Consider the following 19,950-nt stretch of genomic DNA (forward strand, 5'->3'; position numbering starts at 1 on the left):
AACAAGTACTCATGACTCCATTTATATGAGACAGTGAAAACAGTCAAATTTTCATAAACTCAAAGGCTGGAATGGTGGTTACCAGGGGTTGTGGAAGAATAAATGGGGAATTATTAATCAACAAGCATAAAGTTTTAGTCAAATAGAATGGATAAGCCCTAGAGATCTGCTGTACAACACTGTACATTATAGTCAACAATCACATAATGTACACTTAACAGTAGTTAAAAGGATAGATCTCATATTAAGTGTTCTTACCAATAAAAAATAAAATAAGCTTTTGAAATTTTAAAAATAAATAAAGAAGTAATCGTCTACTGGAGAGAGATCGCTAAATAAAAACGATAAAGGTCAACAGGCGCTAAGGTCGCTACCTCCTCACAGCAGAAGTGGAGGCACAGAGTGAAGAGGGTGCCTTGATCTGGGTTAACCTGAAATCAGAGCCTGAGACACAGGCTTGAGTGCAGGTAGCAGGAATCCAGGACAAGAGCAAAAGAAGAAGGAAAGTGAGACAGGAAAGGAGAAAAACCAACAGAGGGTGCTTAGTGAGCAGATCACCACTGGATAACCAGGGCCCAGCTGCTCAAGGGTCTCTCTGAAGAACCACAGAGAAGGTGCCTCAGCATTGGCCCACCAAAGGATGGGAAGGCTGGAGCATTGATCCACGGATATTGCCACTGCTTGGGTGTTGCCCCCTAGGGGTTAACTTCTCTACAAACATGTGCCTAGGCAGCACAGCTCCCTTCAGTGACTTTGTAGCATGCCCCAAGAAAACAAAGAAGACACTCACACCAGCGGCCAGCTTGACATCGACTGCTGGCAATGCTGAATCAGGTGGGCCAAGGGGATGGGGCCCAGTGATCATGACCTTCACAGAGGAGGTGAAACCAGTTGAGTCTGAAAAGATCAGTAGGTGTCCAGCAAACCAAGTTAAAGGTTGTAAGGAGCAAAGAAAAGGATTAGAAACAAGGCAGAAGGAACATCATGAGCGAGCAAAGACATGGAGATTAAAAACCATGAGGGGCTTTGAGAAAATCCATAGTACTTTGATGTGACTGGAGCCAAGAAATGAAGATGAAGAATAGAAACCTTTACCTGTTACTCTTGCCCCTGGCATTAAGTGATTGCTACCAGCAATGTTAAATGTGATTCCTTCCAATCCCTTTTCAATTTATTCATCCACTCCTTGGAGTTTATGAAATATAAAAGGGTTAATTTTCTGGAACTTTTCCATAGATTATTATAATGTTCCTGGATACTGCCAATAGGTTCTGGAATTTCCTTCAGGACCATCTGTCACACAAAGGGAGGACATGCCACGGGAACTTGGGGCTCTCCTGCACTTTTGGGGGGCACCCCAAAGTTCTGGCCACAGCTGGGGCTCCCAGGACTTCCTCCCCCTGCACCACCTCAGGCCCCTGCCTGCTGGGAGGAATGGCTGGCGCAACGCGGCAGCTTGGGCTCCAGCGCCCGTTGCGCGCGTTTCTTCTGGGCCAGGCTGGCGCAGAAGAAGCACATCCTATCTCTTACCCCTGTGGTGGGGCTCAGAGTCCGGGCGGGAGGAGGCCACCGGGACTTGGCTGGGGCAGCCTCCTCTGGGCTGTCTGTGTTTACTTTTTATAATTTAACTGGCTAAACGGGAACAAAGTCTGCTTAATAAAGTGTTGTCTTTTGAAAGACAACATGCATAATTAAAGGAATATGTGACTTCTCTTTTTGAAAAACATAGCCTTTTCCTTTTCTTTTCCTGTGTTTTTCTCACCTTCCTGTTGTCTGACCTGCTTCTAACAGGGATACTTATATGCTATCCCTAGTCATTGTATATATATTTCAAACCATTTTAATGTGAAATAAAGCAAGTTATCATTTCTTAACCTTTTTTTTCTTTTTCATAAATACAAAACTAGAATCTTGTAAACAAATTGTCTTGAACACAGAGTAGCTACTACCGGAAGCTTGGCTTCTTTGGGGCTGTAATATATTATACTACGACCTTAAAATTAAAGAAAAAGAGACAACACTATGTGATACTAGAGGAAGGCCACAGTTGGATCCAACCAAACTGTTTGTCACTTTATATTCTTTAGGATTTTTTAAGCATCTTCCTTTTTTGGATGATGCATTTTGTAGCTGCTGTCACTTGTGCAATTGGAAAGGGAAAAGGAAATGAATAACATACTTTGAAAAAGTATAGAGGGAACACAGGAAACACAGTGAAAGAGGAAATCAAAGTGGTAGGCAGAGGCCAGTTCATGAGGGCTTTACAGTACGGTGTTTAAATTGTATTTTGTAGATAAACGGTTCTCAACCTTTTCAGGGTTATAGAACCTTTTGAGAATTAGATAAAAGCTATGGACCCTCTCCTTCCCCTCACCCATCTGAATGCACAAATACCCAAAATTGGACATATAGTACAACATATGCACAGATTCCATAAAGCTATCCTTAAATCCAGGTTAAGAATTCTACCTAAGAATAAGAAACCATTACAGCAATTATACCCGTCAGGATTCTTGTTTGTAAACAACAGAAATCTACACATACTAACTTAATCAAAAAGGAATTTATTTTAAAGATACGAGGGAGCTCACAAAGTCTGTTAAGATGACATATTCCTAATTTCCATTAGAATGCAAGCAAACCAGTATGAAAGGAGTCAGAAGCCAAGGGAAACAGGCAGAGGGGAGGAACACTGCCCAAGTCTCTCCACAAGTCTGGATATGACACTGGACTCTAAATACTTTGTCAATGGACCCTGTGCCTATTAGACTCAAAGCCCCAAACACAAGAATGTGCCAGGACACCAGGACGAGCCTAGGACCCTCACTCACTCCCAGGTGACAAGTGACCTGTGAGAGGCAATTCTCACCCCTCAGCTTCCCAAAGGAGGCAGGATCCCCTACCTCTCATCAACATGGACACAGCCAGAGATTTCCCTAGAAGGGGGTCCTGGACACCAGGTATCTAAAACTATGGCATCTGCCCCCAGCAGCAAAGAAATACCACGACTCTCACTGATGATTACACATTAGTCTGTGTACGCCCTTCTTAAAAGGTGGTTCCCCTAGTCCATCCTCAGAGTCAGTCTGAGGACTGCAAAACACAGCTGGACCTTCGTCTCCCTCATTCTCAATGGTGAGTTTCTTCAAGCAGCTTCATATGGCCCAACTGCATAAAGGTCATGTGGAAATGGAAGAATGCAGAGCATGCTTTTCAGCTAACAAGCTAAAAAGTGGTAAATATTTTGGAAATCAGACTTAACTCAGACAGAGACTTCACTTCAGGATAATTAATCAGAACAAAATAAATAAATATGCCAGTCTAAGAGAATCGGAAATCTTTATCATGTAAGTGTATAATTAATCTTCTGAGACTCTCATACCCCCAAATACTTTCCCACTGTTTGGGTGAGGGGCAAAAGGCAGTTGTGGTTTTAGCTGTCTTTTGCACGCCAGTAGCCAATTTCCCTCCAAACAGAAAGCTCCACTGGGCTAAACCAAGAGTTGGTTTCCAAGAACAGCAATCCAGAGGTAGATGGGGGAGACCACTTCAGAATCCACTCTGAGTCCTTGGTTTTCCTATACAGCAAAGTTATAAGAAGTCCCTGCTCTGAGGCATAGAATCTTTGGAGTATTTAACCAGTAAAATGGAAAAACACTATACAATCCTCATTGAAGTGGGGCTGTGGTTTCAAATTTATTTTTCTAGTAACGATATTTTTCATAAATCTGAAGTTTCTGAAATGGTCAAACCCACAAAAAATAAACTGCTGTTTTCAGCCACATTAATATCCCATTCCCATGCTGCAAAGACTAAATTAAATTAGCATTTTACATTTACAAGGGAAAAAAATCTTTACCTGCTTTTAAAAGCAAAACCACTGATGAAAAAAAAAAAAATATATATATATATATATATGCACTTTCAACACAAACCACATTAGTCCTTGGAAAACTGCATTCCAATATTTTCAAATCCACAGCATAGTGCCATCTTGAATATTTTCAAATCCACAGCAAAGTGCCATCTTGTACATGTTGAGTAATGGCAACTCACTTGGTTATTTCTTCCCTTTCTTGGATTTCCAGGAGCAGCAAGACCCGGCACTGTCTGTGTTTTAATAAATTCTACTCCTCTGACCTTGAAACCTTTGCCTCACTCTGCTGTAGTCACCCTCACCTGCATTTTACACCCTGGCAACATGCTAAGCTCCTGTTAACTCCAGGGCCATTCAAATGACAAGATGGAGCCCATCGCTCCCTTTCTTTTCATTCTGTACTCCACCTTTCTAGTTCACATTCTTATTATCCTATGTCTAACAATTGTTCTGCCTTTTAACTGGTCTCCCTCTCACTTCTAACCAACCTGTATACAGCTGCCATAATAAACTTTCCAAATTACCATTTCGATTGTGGCATTCCCAAATATTGATTACATCAAACACTAGTATATTTTTCCATTGTCCAGTAAATGAAGGCCCAGACATCCCAATCAATCAAGACACACCAAGTCTGCTGAAGGTGCTTAATCTTTTCCTTCTTTTTATGGTGTGTTTGTGCCACCCACTTGCTTGCAGATACCCTACTCCATCCCTGGCTGTGCAAGAGCGGAGGCCCAGCAGTGGTATCTTACCCAGACTGGTTCTGCCCTCTCTGAATCTCTCTCAAGGTCAGCCCAGATGCCACGTCTCCCATGAAGGTCTCTGAGAACATTCCAGTTGGTATTAGGTTGGTGCAAGAGTAATTGCAGATTTTGCAATTATTTTTAACCTCTTCAATTACTTTTGCACCAACCTAATACTATGTGTTCCCTCCTAATTATAGTTACCACACACTGCTTTAGGAGGGCAAAAACTGTGCCATCTTCATCTTTGTAGCCCCCTGAGGACCTAACAGAGTGTCCTGAATATAGCAGGCTCTCAGTAAATGTCATCTTCGCATACCCATCCCATCAGCAATGGAAGAATCTGAAGCTGTCTCCTAGACGAGCCACATTTTTATGTTTCCCTCTTTCTCGAGGAAACTACTTCCTGACCAACTTTCCCCAAACTTTGTTCTTAGAAAAAACCAAAGGAACAGACAATCCTAAGTCACCTGAAAAGGAGCCTAGGGCGTTGGGAAGGAGTCCTAGTCAATGCGGAAATGAATGAAGGACTATAGCAAACCATGGTGACACCAACCGGAGCTGGCCTGGCCTGGTATTTTAACATAAAAGGGAGTGAATGAGTTCTGACTTGGCTCTCTCCTATTCGTTCAATTATAGGAGGATGGGGTGGGGAATATAAGGAACCAAAAAAAGATGAAGGAGAGGCAAAAACACCCTCAGTGCTTATCTGAGAAATATGTAGGATATTTCTATCAGAACATATTAGTAATTATTTTATGGTCGTGTTCCACAACATGACAAATAAATGCAGGCAAGGATTCTGCAGGCCTTACTGATCGCTAATGCCATCCTTAGCACAGTGTTTGAACTGGTGCCCTCAATCGAGTGTTTATTGAATAAAAGAATAAAAATTTACTTTTATTTACTTATGTTACTCATTTATTCATCAAGATGATCAAAAAGTAATAGTTTACCAAATTACAATAGTTTAAGCAAGTGAGAAGCTATGTCATCTGCCATGCAAAAAGACCCAACTAGATTACACAGGCTGTTGCCCAGAGTTGGCTTTTGAAAGGTAAGCACTGGAGCAGACCAAGAAGGTGACCTGGGCACCGAACAAAGGGAGACGGGAGTGAAAGAGCTCTGACTCATGTGCTAAACATGAACTTCCTCTTAATTTCCTCGCGGCAAGTATTGAAGACAATACACCTATACTACACCTGGACTTCCCAAAATGTGGTGTAGTATTAGTGAAAATAAAAATCTTTCATTTTCCTAAACATCTAATGAGATACTCCTAATCTCAACGTGCTTACAACAGAACTGGTGATGTCCTGAAAAGATAAACGAGGATACTGCTAATTCGCAGAAGCCCATGATTACAAACGTGGTTATGCAGTTCTCCAGGGACCAGGGGTGCGGAAGTAAATGCACACAGATGGGAGTTTGTTCATGGTTTCTCTGTGTTTGCGTGTACACACAAGGAGTGTGTACACATCAAACTCTCCCTCTTTACCAGATTCGTTTTCTCTTTCTCTTTGTCCATATAACTCTGTCCGTTTTGATTTTCATCTCTCTGTCCCCTTTCCCCTATGAGATTAAATAGAGAAATGAAGCATATATGTTGCTATTTCTTGTTTTAACCAAATAGAGTTTTATATTCCTTGTTCTTGGAACATTTTATAGTTTTCCATTAAAAGACTAAATTATATTGCTTTCCTTTGTCGGTGGTCTCTGGTCTTTTTTGCTGTTGCATCAGTGGCCCTTGACAGAAAAAAGGCTGCCCAACATTAGAAGTCCTAATGGACTGAGGGTGTTCATTCTTGTGGTCTCTCCCAACCCCATTCTCTTCTAAAGACAATATGAGGAATCATCTTCCTCAAACTTTTTTAAAAAAAACTATGCAGTATCTTTGCCCTGAATGTAGAACGGTGCCCTGTCATGTTTTCATCTGAAAACAGAAAGCATGAGTGACAATCAATTGAGATCTCATGTGGTCAAAACTGTGAATACCTCTACTGATACACTGGATCCCAATTTTTGTTGTAGTTACTAATGATATTTGGCAATAACCTGCTAAAAGTCACTAGATCCAGGGATAGTTACTCACAACTGCTGACTCATGTGGAAACAAATTGGAAACAAACTCATGTTGGTAGTAACAGGTAAACAGTTTCTAATTTAGAAGTTCTTATCAGGAAACTTCATTCTACCTGAAGCTAAGTATTTTGAAAAAGAACAAAGGCATTGGACATAAATGATTAGTATCAAACTGAAGGAGATGTTTTCCTGGACCATACCCTATAATTCTAGAATGATAGTCTTCTGAAGAGAGACTGTGTGGACTCCACAAGCCAGGGAAGAAAATGACAAGCCACCAGAACTAAGAAGGTTTTCACCAAAGTGCAGATAAAATGCCAGAAGGAGAAAAATGTGCAATATTTAAGTGACAGTGACTTGGTATTTGGTCAAGAACAATATTCATTGTCCCAGATGTCTGGAAAGAAATGGCAACTTCATATTTTTGCATATGAAAGTAAATTGGTTCTCACTAGTATCACCAAGATGTCATGGGATGAGACTCACAGGCACAAAGCACAGGGAAATGTGGCTGTCATCAGGGTTATTTCCAAATGTTCCAGTCCTCCTTTCACATGTGAAGAACAAATGCTCTTCCCCACCTCTTTGAAGTTCATCACATCCACATGACTTGCTTGAGCCAATGAAAGGAGAATAGGAATGATGGTGTCACTCGGGCAGGTATAAGAGCCAATGAGCGATTAGCGACATTCCCTTCCTCCAGCCACAGTGATTACAGACAAATGACGGATCCCCCAGAGCCTAGGTCCCTGAGTGTCTCAGATGGACAGACCCATTTGCTGACTTGTGTTGGACACGCACAGTGGGCGCGAAATAAACTTTTACTGGTTCAAGTCACTGAGACTTTGGAATTGTTTGTTACTGAAACACAATCAGCTTGAACACACTAATATAGGAGATAATCACTTTGACCAAAGTAAACAGATTTAACTATAAGAAAAGCAGCTTTTGTACACAAAGATATTTACTTATATGTAAACCTAAAAATGTGAAAACAAAAGCCAAAGTAGCACCAAAAAAATAAAAGGAGGAGGAGGAGGAGGTAGAGGAGGTGGAGGAAAGGAAGAAGAAGAAGGAGAAGAAGGAGAAGGAAGAGGAGGAGGAGGAGGAGAAGATGACGACGACGACAGGAATGGCCAGATTGTGGTCTCTTAGGTAGATGAAGATTATGGAAGGTGTTTCCTAATCCACACCAGCAGCAGAGCAACAGGGTACACACAACGAGACATCACCTGTCCTCCTATCTGCAGAAGCTTCATTTTACTCAAAGCAGAGTGTCCAAGTTCATGGCTGACCCTTTGATAATTTCACATCTCAGAAGGTAGAGATCCATCCATGATAAAATTCAAGCAAAGGGAATACTACCGTGTTTCCCCGAAAATAAGACCTAACCGGAAAATAAGCCCTAGCACGATTTTTCAGGATGACATCCCCTGAACATAAGCTCTAATGCGTCTTTTGAAGCAAAAATTAATATAAGACCCGGTCTTCGTTTCAGGGAAACATGGTAAGTAATGTCAAGTCATGTATCTTAGACGTAAGAAAAATATAAAAGTTTAGAAACTGTTCTTTTCCTTCCCCTCCCCTCCTTTCCCTTCCCCTCCCCTTCCCTCCCCTCCCTTCCTTTCCCTTCCTTTCCCACAGCCATGAACGGCAGAGCCAGCAAGGCCAGAGTCAAAGAGGCAGTTGGGGCAGGGGAAGTGGCCAGTAACTACAGGGTCAGGGCCAAGGAGGCTAGCAAGGCTGAGACCAAGGCAGTGGTCAGGGCAGAGCAGCCCAAGGGGACCCCCACGCCAAGGCCAAGGAGGCAGATGGAGTGGAGAAGGGAGCTGGCAAGATCAGGAGACCAGGTACATATAGGGGAAATAAGCAAATAAAAATACGTATATTAGGAATGATGGGAGGCGTATATTTTTCATGTTTCCAAGCTCTACGCAGGGCACCAGGTATCACTGCAGCTCATGTACACTGTCACTTATCTGCTGGCTCACTTTGCTGCATGGAGCAGCCGCTAGCTCCACAGGACCTCCAGGTTTCACTGTTCCTTCCTGTAGCTTCTCTTGGGCCAGGTCTACCTTCAGCTTCTCCTGCAGAACACTAGTATAGTATGCTCAAAGCTGGAGGCCTGGATGGAGGTGATAAGAGTCTGACTCCGGTTCCAGTTCACCCTCGTGAGCTCCAGCCTGTGCTTGCTCCCCGTCCCCCCCACCCCTATCCCCACTGCATATGTGTCATCCCTTCCTGACTGTCTTTCCTGTTGACTTCAGGCTCCAGCACCACATGCAAAGATATGGGCTTGTGTGGACTGTCTAAACAGCTTACACAATTGCAGGGGTCAAATTTATATAGTAAATCCCTTTCTCTGACAGAACCCTGACTAATACAGCCCCTTATCACATAGTGGTTAAGACTGTGGAGGGAGGGCTCTGCCGTCAGACCGCATGGGTTTGAATCACAAATCTGCTGCTTTTAGCTATGTGACCTTGGGCAAGTTGCTTAATTGTTCTGAGTCTCAGTGTCCTCATCTGTAAAATAGCAAAATATTGGAACCTACCTTACGGGATGCTCTTGGCAGCAAAACCATCCAAAGTCAATCTTTATCCTTTATGTTCCGCTAAATTAAATCTATATAACCTGTGCTATATTTTACTTACATAGATTTGGAATGTTTTAAGGAAAAGTCCATGTGCAATTTCAAAGACCACTGCCAATAACTTTGAGACACAAGGTACAATGTGCTGTTGGCTGGAAAACCTTGGTATCATTCTTTGTTTGCAGAATAAAAACAGAGTACTCAGCATATTAATTAACAGTTATGTCAATAAACACAAACCTAATCAGTATTGTAATGGCCAAATGCATTTGCCTTTCTCTTTTAAACAGAATTTCAAACATACAAAACAACACATAACAATAAAGTCTTCATTCCTTAGGAGCTGCTTAACTTTGGGAGTTTCACTGCTATATTTTAAAAGTGTGAATAAATTAGGAGGGTATGGGAAGGTTGGGAGAGGGAGGGGTGAATGCATTAATATTTGAATGTCAGAATATATTTATGATACGATGTATAGCCTTGAAAAGGACTATTTCATGCAGCTACTCTCAACATGAGGACCATATTAATAAACAAGTATGGCAAATGTTTTAAAAAGTGCTTAGAACAGTGCTTAAAAAGCACTTAGAACAGTGGTTGGCACCTAATGATCAATGTTACTTGCTGGTGTCATTATTAGTAGTAATGCACATGAACAAATTTTTTAAAAAGCTTTTTAAAAGGTATAACTACTCCTTAGCTAGTCTTCGAGTGCTTTGAATTCTTGAATTGTCCTCCTACCCATTACTTTTCCATAAGAATAGAAGAACATTAATTTAACGCATTTATTCATTTAGCAAACATTTGCTAGGTGCTGCAGAAATATAGAGATGCACAAAACAAGGATCCTTTTTCAAGGATACAAATGCTATGGGAAGACAGTGCCTCATTGTTCATGTTTAGCTGCTGCGACTTTCTGGATTAATTTCTGGGAAATGCCATAGTAAGTACTGTACGTGAATTTCACATGAGGCTGGATAAGTTATGTCCAGCTTGTTTTCATGGCTGTAGGTCACGGGAGACTACGAGGCTGCTGTTGTCAGGAAGATAGATGTCCCCTGCCCCTCCCCTGCGGCAGGTCCGGTCTCGCTGAAGCTGAGAGTTCAGTACACAAGGATGATCTTCCTAGAAAGAGGAAAACTCTCTTCTTTGAGAAAGAGGACCAGAGTGTCTGACAGAGATAAACGTTGGGTCTCACTGGTCTGACTCTCGACCACATCCTCTACTGCCTGCCATCCCTTCCTAAATCATATTAATTCGACAAACTTGAGGAACTCAGAGTTTGAAAATACAGAATATGAAGAGATAGTCAAGCTCATAGGTTCGTTCTGGGCCTGGCTCAGTCCAAGATGGCCAAGTGTATTTAAGACTACTCCTCAAAATGTACCTTCAGAATTTGTTTCATTTTAGTTCTTTTAAAACTCTCACACAAATGAATGGAAATTCCAGAATTCTACTGCTTTTGTGGCTCCAGAATGGCCTCAGGAGCCAGAAGCCATTATTAGCCTTGCGGGATAACAGAGAGATCCAGAGCTCCAACCTACCCATTAGTGGCTTAAGCACCAACAAGAACACAGCACACATCACTGGTATGATTCAAACATGCCGGTACTGGGTTGTCCCTACAGAATTTGAGAGTTTCAAGATGGCATGTCTTCAAAATCATAGTTAATAAGGTATGTTCACATTCTTTTTTAGTTCCTTAAACATTTGAAGGAAGGTGAACCAATGAATAGGGGTATATAACGCACATATCTGAAAAGAGGAAAAGGAAAACCCAGGAAGGAAGCATCATCCCTAAGTGACCTGGAATAACAGTTCAACCCATTTTTTTCCTAGAAAATAAAGAACCTTTACTCCTGGCATGATTCTTCCCTCTGTGGCCAGACAGTCAACAGGAGCTGAGGAGCAAAAAGGGGAGACCAGGCAGAGAAGGAAAGGAAAAAGAACTAAGTGAAAGCAAATTTCCCCCACACTTGACTTCCAAAACAACTTAAAGCATTTATTTTGTATATAACAAAAAACAGTTATTTGATTTATTCTTCCATACTTTGTTTCGTAAAAATCTATTGTCTTATAAAAATGAAAACAACGGACAAAACTGAAGAACTCATTTTTATTTGGCCTTATTAGAAGGACACCACACAGATTTTAAGGATTTCTGCTAAACCAATATTTGTACACTCTAGAAAGGTTGATAATTTCCTTTTGAGTTTCTTCTAGGCTCTTCTTGAAAAACTTTTCTTTCAAAATTCTTATACAAACAACAATTGATTGTGTTGAGATCATAGAATTTAGTGTCTTATAGCTCACAAGCTATTTTTAAACCAACTTCCTTATTATGTGAGAACACTTAACTGGAAACTGATATCACTGACCAAATGACTCCTTTCATGTCAGAAAGTGCCGTTACACTTTCCCATTAGATAAATAAAAAAAAAAAAAAACTACTCTTCTTAAACTTAACTGAGATAATCTATGAGCACCACACTTTTAGCAAACGAGAAAATTCCATAGCACTTCTCACGGTTCTCCTGTAACACAACAGCTCATGCACATTCTAGCCAGGTTGCTCCTTAAATTAAATAAGCTCCTGGATGCCCCACCGTTTTCCATCTTCTAAGGCCAAAGGACCAGATGGGAAAGAGCCAAAAGGAAACTCTTTAACCACAAAGTAACCTATCTTCATCACTTTTCTTTAATTTAAAAAAAAAAAAAAACAGAGCCAAGTGAAGTCAAAATTCGGTATTACCTCCCTTTCTTGGTACAGGATTGCTAAGGTCAGCTTATTAATACACTGAGATAAAAAGTAATGGCAGAAAGAGTACCAGATTAAATCAGAAGACTAGGATTTGGGATCTGCTTGTAGCACTTACTACCTCTTATAACATCATGTAACTCTGACCTCAGTTCTCTCATCTGTGAAATGAGGATAACCATGTGCCCCAGACTTGTAGTGAAAATAAAATCAGGTGATATGGGTAAAGAGCAATGTGTAAATCGTAAGTAAATCACAAGATGGGGGGGGTCTTACTCTGATTTTAGGAGGATAAGATGTCCCCCTTAAGAGCGGTCTATCAGTGCCCTGTGCTTGCTCAAAGGCCATGCTTATCACTCATGACTTTGGAGATCCCAGGATCCAAACAAATTAGTCAGCAACTGGCCAGCACTTTGTCAACATATGGTCACAGGCAAAGTTAGAAATCCAAGCAATGAGATTCGTGTCCAGCTCAGCACAGTACAGCTAAGCAGCAGGGCCACCCCATGCGGAGCACAGCTGGGCACTCCCAAAAGAAATGCTCCCAATAAATTCCCCCTTTCTTAAAGGAGCGACCAAACCACCTGACCCATTCTCTACCTCACTTTCCACTTAGTTCTTCAGGGGCTCCTTTGTTTATCTTCCAGCGTGTGTTCTTGACTTATCTCCTATGCTACATGCCTGTGCCCATCTCTCCAGGCTCTTAACCACAGCTTCATCTTTTTCTCTTGGCTCACACCTCAGGAAACACCCCTCCCAAATCGGCCTGGCAATTACTGCCTGTGGGCAGGGCCTGACACATAATCCTCAAATTATTCTAAACAATGTCTAAAGGATTTGAGGATTTTACCTTGTGTGTGTATGCGTGTTTAACTTTAATGGCCTCTGAGCATTTCTAAATCTAATTTTTAGAAATTTGGAAAGAGAAAATAATTGTACATGGGACTTTGAAAGCCTGGCTGGTTTGGCAGAGGTTGCAAGTTTGATTATAAGTGTTTCTCCCTAAACTGTTACCTCAAGGTCAATGTCTCCCAACTTGCACTCATACTCAGGTAGAGAAAGAAAGCAATTGTAGCATTAAGAGAACATCGAATTCCACATCTCTTTGAGAAAGGCATGGATTTCCATGATGGGAACATTATTAGTTCAAGTCAAAACCAAGTATGTTGAAGTGTACGCACCTGGAATAAAGGGGTGGTGGCACCCTCCACAGTCCTCTGCTGGGGCATATGTCATCTTTGCCTCCATTCACAGAATCTAAGTACAGTGCCACATTCAGTAAGAACCACATCTTCTAAAGGGCTGAGAAACATTCGCTTAAGGTCTTAGACCAACCAAAGCACAAACTCAAAAGGAGCAAGGCAAAAATATAAAAGGATTTTGATCCCTAAAGTTAAAGCTGAGTGCCAAGAAAATTCAGCTAGAAAAGTTGTTGAGGTTAGAGGGCTGGATCCAGAGAGTAAATCAAGTGACATTAATCTAGGAGACGCTGGAATCCTACGGACTAATTTATGTTCATAGTTGTTTTTTTTTTTTAATTTATTTATTCCAAAAGCAAATGGGGGAACCCTTTGAGGCCGACAAAAATACAAAATGCATTCATTCATTCGACATAGATTTATTGAGTACAAACAAACATAAATTATGGGTCAGTAGGGAAGTTATTCTAGATAAAGAGATAAGATTAAGCATATATCACTTTTGGGCCGGCCCGGTGGCTCAGGCGGTTGGAGCTCCATGCTCCTAACTCCGAAGGCTGCCGGTTCGATTCCCACATGGGCCAGTGGGCTCTCAACCACAAGGTTGCTGGTTCAACTCCTCGAGTCCCACAAGGGATGGTGGGCAGCGCCCCCTGCAACTAAGATTGAACACGGCACCTTGAGCAGAGCTGCCTCCCGGATGACTCAGTTGGTTGGAGCGCATCCTCTCAACCACAAGGTTGCCAGTTAGACTCCCGCAAGGGATGGTGGGCTGCGCCCCTGCAACTAGCAATGGCAACTGGACCTGGAGCTGAGCTGCACCCTCCACAACTAAGACTGAAAGGACAACAACTTGAAGCTGAGTGGCACCCTCCACAACTAAGATTGAAGGGACAACTTGACTTGGAAAAAAGTCCTGGAAGTACACACTGTTCCCCAATAAAATCTTTAAAAATAAATAAATAAATAAATAAATTATATATATATAGATATATATATGTATGTATGTATGTATGTATGTATGTATATATAAAACCTCAAAACCATTATAGAAAAAAGCATATATCATTTTTACAAAAACAATGTAATCATTATTCTTCAGGGGAAAAAATATACACATAAAGAGGAACGCATGTACTATGATTAACAAGTTATCCTTTGTGTTTTCCAAGATTTTTCTGGAAAATTAACTTATTCAAAAACATGCTTTAAAAAAAGGAGGGGGAGGAAAGATCTGCAGATACAGAGAAAAAGAAACGTGGATAGAGAGAAAGAGAAGAGGTTACGGATTGAGAAGGATAAGGAAAAGATAAAAAATTTTATTGAGCTTTTAAGATAGGTAGCAACTGCATTTCAGTTGGAAAAGAGGAAAAGTTCCAGTTAGAAAAGGGCAATGATATTTAGGATTCAAGGCTCAGAGGCAAGACCAAGAAGCAGTTGGTAGGGGGAGTGGTTCAGCCAAGACAACACTGTCCACGTGGGCATGTATAGGCCCAAAAGGGAGTCAGGGCAGAACAGACGTAAGGCCCAATGAGAAAAAACATAACATCCACGTTACAGAGTTTAGGCAATAAGGTAATGGTGAGGATCTAAAGGTTTTTGAACTAAGAAGTGACGCAATGAAAAGACTGCTTTAAGACGATCATTTGACACTGAATATCCTCAATGTCTTTTAAGGCTTCTTTGCCTTTGCTTCTTTACCAAAAACTCCCAAATCTAATTAATATAGTTTGGATCTTCACATATTCTACATAAATTCATCATCTTGCTCCCAAAATCATTTCCCATACCATAATTCCCCAACTTTCTCAACATCCACACTTCTGTTTCTTTTCTTTTTTCCTTTCTTTCTTCCTTCCCTCCCTTCCTAGACACGGGCAATCTTTAATTCCAACAGAACTCTCCTTACAGTCTTGAGAAAGTACGCATTGTAAAATTCCCCATTTTAGGCTCTTATGCGATAGAGAGTAGAACAATAGTCCCCAACTGGCATCCCTTTAGTCAGTCTTTGTTGCATCCAACTCATACTGTGCACAATACCTCTGGGCACACGTTTTCAAATTCTCTACTCCTTGTGTCTTTATGTCTAAACTCAGGCTCTACTCTCTGCCTGGAAAGGCCTCTCACCCCTTTCAGCCTGGGAAGTCCGTAATTTTCTTTTAACATTCAGCTCAAATTCAAGCCACATTCTCCTGGCATTTAGTCACTCTCTTCTCCATATGCTCAAGACTGTCAATAAATACCTTTATTACAGCAGGTATTGTTTACTGTGATTGTTCTTTGGCACTCTCTTTCATTAGACACGAGGTCACTACAAGGTAGAGATCAAGTCCTGCTTATCTTTGTATCCCAGCATCCAGCATAATACCCAGCCCAACCAAGTCAATACACACATTTGCTGAATTAAAGAAACTGGGCAACGTCTTAAATCAAAGCATAAAGGCTATTCCCTGGAAGCTCTCACTATCCAATGCTCTATCCAACTTCTTCATTCAATAAATATTTCATTAACTATGTAATACACACAGAGTATTTAACAAGGCCATTGGTGATCTGGACTTAGCTACAAACTCAGCCTGATATATCATTCAGTACCACATATGTTATTTTCAAGAAACACTCAATTATCTGTAGTTCTCTGGACATGTAATCATCTCTCACTCCTCCCTGCCTTTGTACCTGCTGTTTTGTCTGCCTGGAAGTCTTTCTGACTGCTTCTCTACCAAGGAAATTCCTATTTATTCTCTACCTTTGGTCTAGTTGCTATCTCCTTAGTAAAACCAGCTCTGACTTCTGTCTTTTCTGGTCGCTCTGGGCCCGAGGACACCTCCATGACCACAATCATTACTCTATGCTGGATCAGCTTTTTCTTTACCTGTTTCTACCACTACTTTGTAAACTCCTTGAGGATGGAACGCTGTTGTGTTTATTTCTATGTTCCCAATGCTCAGTCTCAGGGCCTAGAGGAGGTAGACAAGGGGAGAGAAGGAGAAATAACAAAAGCAGCTGACATTTATGAGCAGCTCCATTACTAAGCATCGTTCTTAGCACATTACACAGATTACTCCTTTAAAGGCGGTATTCCTAGTCTGCCTATTTCACAGTAAAACTAAGACAACAGTCACAAAGAAAGTAAGGGAAGAAGCCCCAGATTCTTATCCAGGCAGTCTGGCTACCCTTGGGTCTCCTGCCTTTCAGGTATGGAGGTCGGCAAACTTTTTCTGCAAAGGGTGGGACAGTAAATATTTCCGGTTTTGTGGGCTATTCAGTCTCTGTCACAACTACTCAACTGTGCTATTACAGTGCAAAAGCAATCCATAGCCAATTATGGCTATGTTCCAGCAAAAGTTTATTTTACAAAAACAGGCGCAAGTCTGATTAGGCCTGTAGGCCAGTTTGCTCATCCCAGTTCTAGAGACTCAATAAACATTCATCAAATTAAATTGAATCTAACAGTGTTGGAAACCAAAACTTTCTCCCTGCCCTCAAATGATTCCCTTATCTTATCCTGAAGCTGTGAGTAGTTGTAGCCTTTAAGGCATTACTTGGCAGGCAAATCCACTGTAAGCACTCAATAACCGACTTTAGAGCTGAATGGAATAGAAATGGGTCCCTGAGGCTGACCTCTGTGCCAAGCTCCTACCCTCTTGACTCAACCTCAAGAGTCGATTGCATCTTAGCTAGATGTCCCAGGCCCCAGCATTGACTTCCCACAAATAGACAACATTTACTTTTAAGAAGAAAAGCCACTCCAAGTCTCCATCCTTTCCCTCGACCTTTACCTGGCCTTTATCTCAGGTATCTAATGTTACCAGTATGAAAACAAAATGACTTGAAAGTAGCAGGCAAATAGAAAAACCTTCCACACGAAAGTGGGCCACAGGTTTAAACTGAAGCACTGAAGACTTCCTGGTTTCCAGAATGTTGTTCCACAATAGCTATGAGCACTGCTCGAATCTTGACCTTTTCATATAAGTATTATAATAATCAGAAAAATGGGTAGGAACAAAAAAGATGAAAAAAGAGCAACTTATTCAATCATGAACACCTTGAAGGCAGGAAACATGTATATATTCACCTTTTCCCAGCCAGAATACCTGGTGTGTGGCAGACCAGGCAATGTTTGTTGAGAATGAATAAATGAATTTAATGAAGCCAAGAATCTATACAATTCAGTTTGCCAAAACACATACATTCTCCAAATTCCCGCAAGCATGCTTTAAAATCAGGAAGATGGATGCAGAAGTTGGGAACTTTCCAGCTGTGAGTGGGAGAATAACCCATGCCCTTATTTTCTCCAGTAGACTCACCATCTTGAGTATTTGGACTCAGGATTTGGGTCCGCAGTTCCTGCAGGCTAATTTCCAGACACCTGCAGACCTCCTCGGAGCTATAGGGTTCAGGATGAAGAGCATCCTCTGTGATCAACAGCATCTCTTCCAGACTGACCCCTAGGTTGGCCTGAACCTCCTCCAGCCGCAGTACTTTATCCCATTGCAAGCCTTTGTACTTAGCCAAGAGCTGCAAGTTGAAACCAAGATAATGGTCAGTTTTTATTTCAGATATTAATATGTACTACTTTAATTAGTCAAATTTAACTTTAAGCCTTTTTTTTTTGTTCTATTCAACCTATCCATATTTCCCACCATTGCTTGAAAATGCACACTGGAGTCAGATGTTTGGAATTAAACATGCTTGTGTGACACACACAGACCAGTTAAGTATTTTCCTTGGGACAAAAAAAATACAAAAAAAAACTAATCCTCCACTGATTCTTTTGCCTGTTTCTTTCCCTCAGGGCTATTTCTTTGAATAATTTTGTTCTTTTATCCCTATTCAGTTCATCCCTAATACACCATTCTTTATAAAATCTACAAAAAGCTACTCAAATCTCACATGACCTGGGTCCTGAGGTGGACACTGTATGCCCAGTTTCATTAGAGTACTTCCTGTTTACTACATGACTCTTTGAAATAGCTAATGAATTTTAAGTATCTGGGCAGTTGGAGTAAAGTCCCAGATTTTAAATGAAAACCTCATTGGTGACCTTATGAATAACCGTTTCATTAGGTTGCTAGTAGTGGTAGAGCTGTATGTTTCTCCACCCTTAAGAGTTTGGCTTCCAGTTGCATCCTGAGGCAGCCCCTCAATCTGTTGGAGAGGGTTAAGTATAAATCTTTGTAACCAGGTCCACTTATGGGAACCCCAATCCAGAATATGCTTTCCTCATTTTCCCCAAACCACTGACTGAGCCCTTCAGAGAAGGTGACCATCAAAACAGTAACTTATCTCTCATTCTGAGGTCTATAAAATTCAATCCCTGGGTGTGAAGACAGCAGGTGCAGACAGTACAAACAGCAAGAAGAAGCAAGCAAAAGAAGGGGAAATGAGTCTTCAAGGAAATGTGCATCTGATTTACTCCTATTATGCAGATGATTCGATTTTCTTTCTTTTCAACAGGAAGCAGGGCTTACCAAAAGACCATTGTACTCTAGTTAGAGCCACTCACTTCTGAAGAATGTTAATAACAGAAGTTCTTATATTCATTAATCCTCTTTTTAAACCTCTGGCTCATATATTTGAAGGGACTTAAATGATTTTAAGGCAGAAATGAAGGCAGAATTATATTTTTCTATTCAATTATTTCACTGACCATGGTGCCATTTTTAAAGCAAACACACTAAAACCTTTCTTCTGACCTTCTTTGCTTAGCACATTTACTGTTTATTAGCAGAATTGGATTTGATACCTCCACAGATTGACCCATTCATTAATTCACTTAATTGATTCATTCATGGTCTATATTCCAATGTATTCTAAAAATAAAATTTGAGAAAACTTACAAAGACATATATAAAGAAAAAGAAAAACATACAATACACTTATTTTATACAGAAAAAGAGCTGAAGTTGATGATCTCCTAAAATGATGCTTTCTTGAGGTAAGATCCAAATCCAGCTGAGATAAGCAATGAAGCTTGTATGGTGCTATACGATTTTAAATGTGCTTTTTTATTTCTTTTAAGCTTTCACAACTCTGAAAGATAGGTATTATTACTCTATTTAAGAGATGAGAGTGAGTGATTTGCCCAAAGTGACAGAGTTGGAACTTGAGCCCAGGTGCTACAATTCCTTCTTGCTTCCCCAAGGCCAGATTCTAATGAGGTATGGCTGATATCTATGTCATGCTCCTCACCTTAGTTCAAATCACCACTGCGTCTTAGAAATGGTGTCCTAAGCATAAAGTAAGATTTATTTTAGAAGTAAACATTCTAGTGATTTAAAAACATTGTGACAGATGGGTTCCTTCTGCAAAAAAGAAAAAGGGGGGCCGGCCTGGTGGCTCAGGCGGTTGGAGCTCCGTGCTCCTAACTCCGAAGGCTGCTGGTTCGATTCCCACATGGGCCAGTGGGCTCTCAACCACAAGGTTGCTGGTTCATTTCCTTGAGTCCCGCAAGGGATGGTGGGCTCTGCCCCATGCAACTGAGATTGAACACGGTACCTTGAGCTGAGCTGCCTCCCCGATGGCTCAGTTGGTTGGAGAGTAGGCTCTCAACCACAGGGTTGCCAGTTCGATTCCTTGACTCCCGCAAGGGATGATGGGCTGCGCCCCCTGCAACTAGCAATGGCAACTGAACCTGGAGCTGAGCTGCGCCCTCCACAACTAAGACTGAAAGGACAACAACTTGACTTGGA

At 41.2% G+C, this 19,950-nt stretch overlaps 1 protein-coding gene across 3 annotated transcripts in view; it reads right to left on the reverse strand.

The window, feature by feature from the left end:
- The window catches only part of GALK2 (galactokinase 2), a 120,682-nt gene that overhangs the window by 17,589 nt on the left and 83,143 nt on the right, over nucleotides 1-19,950 (reverse strand). For all 3 annotated transcript variants that reach the window (XM_033108062.1, XM_033108063.1, XM_033108061.1), the window contains exon 8: nucleotides 17,566-17,776. In XM_033108062.1, coding sequence (XP_032963953.1) covers nucleotides 17,566-17,776 — 211 coding nt within the window. The remainder of the gene's footprint in view (nucleotides 1-17,565; nucleotides 17,777-19,950) is intronic.

This window comes from Rhinolophus ferrumequinum, chromosome 6, assembly GCF_004115265.2.
Source record: "Rhinolophus ferrumequinum isolate MPI-CBG mRhiFer1 chromosome 6, mRhiFer1_v1.p, whole genome shotgun sequence".
Classification (NCBI taxonomy): Eukaryota; Metazoa; Chordata; class Mammalia; order Chiroptera; family Rhinolophidae; genus Rhinolophus; species Rhinolophus ferrumequinum.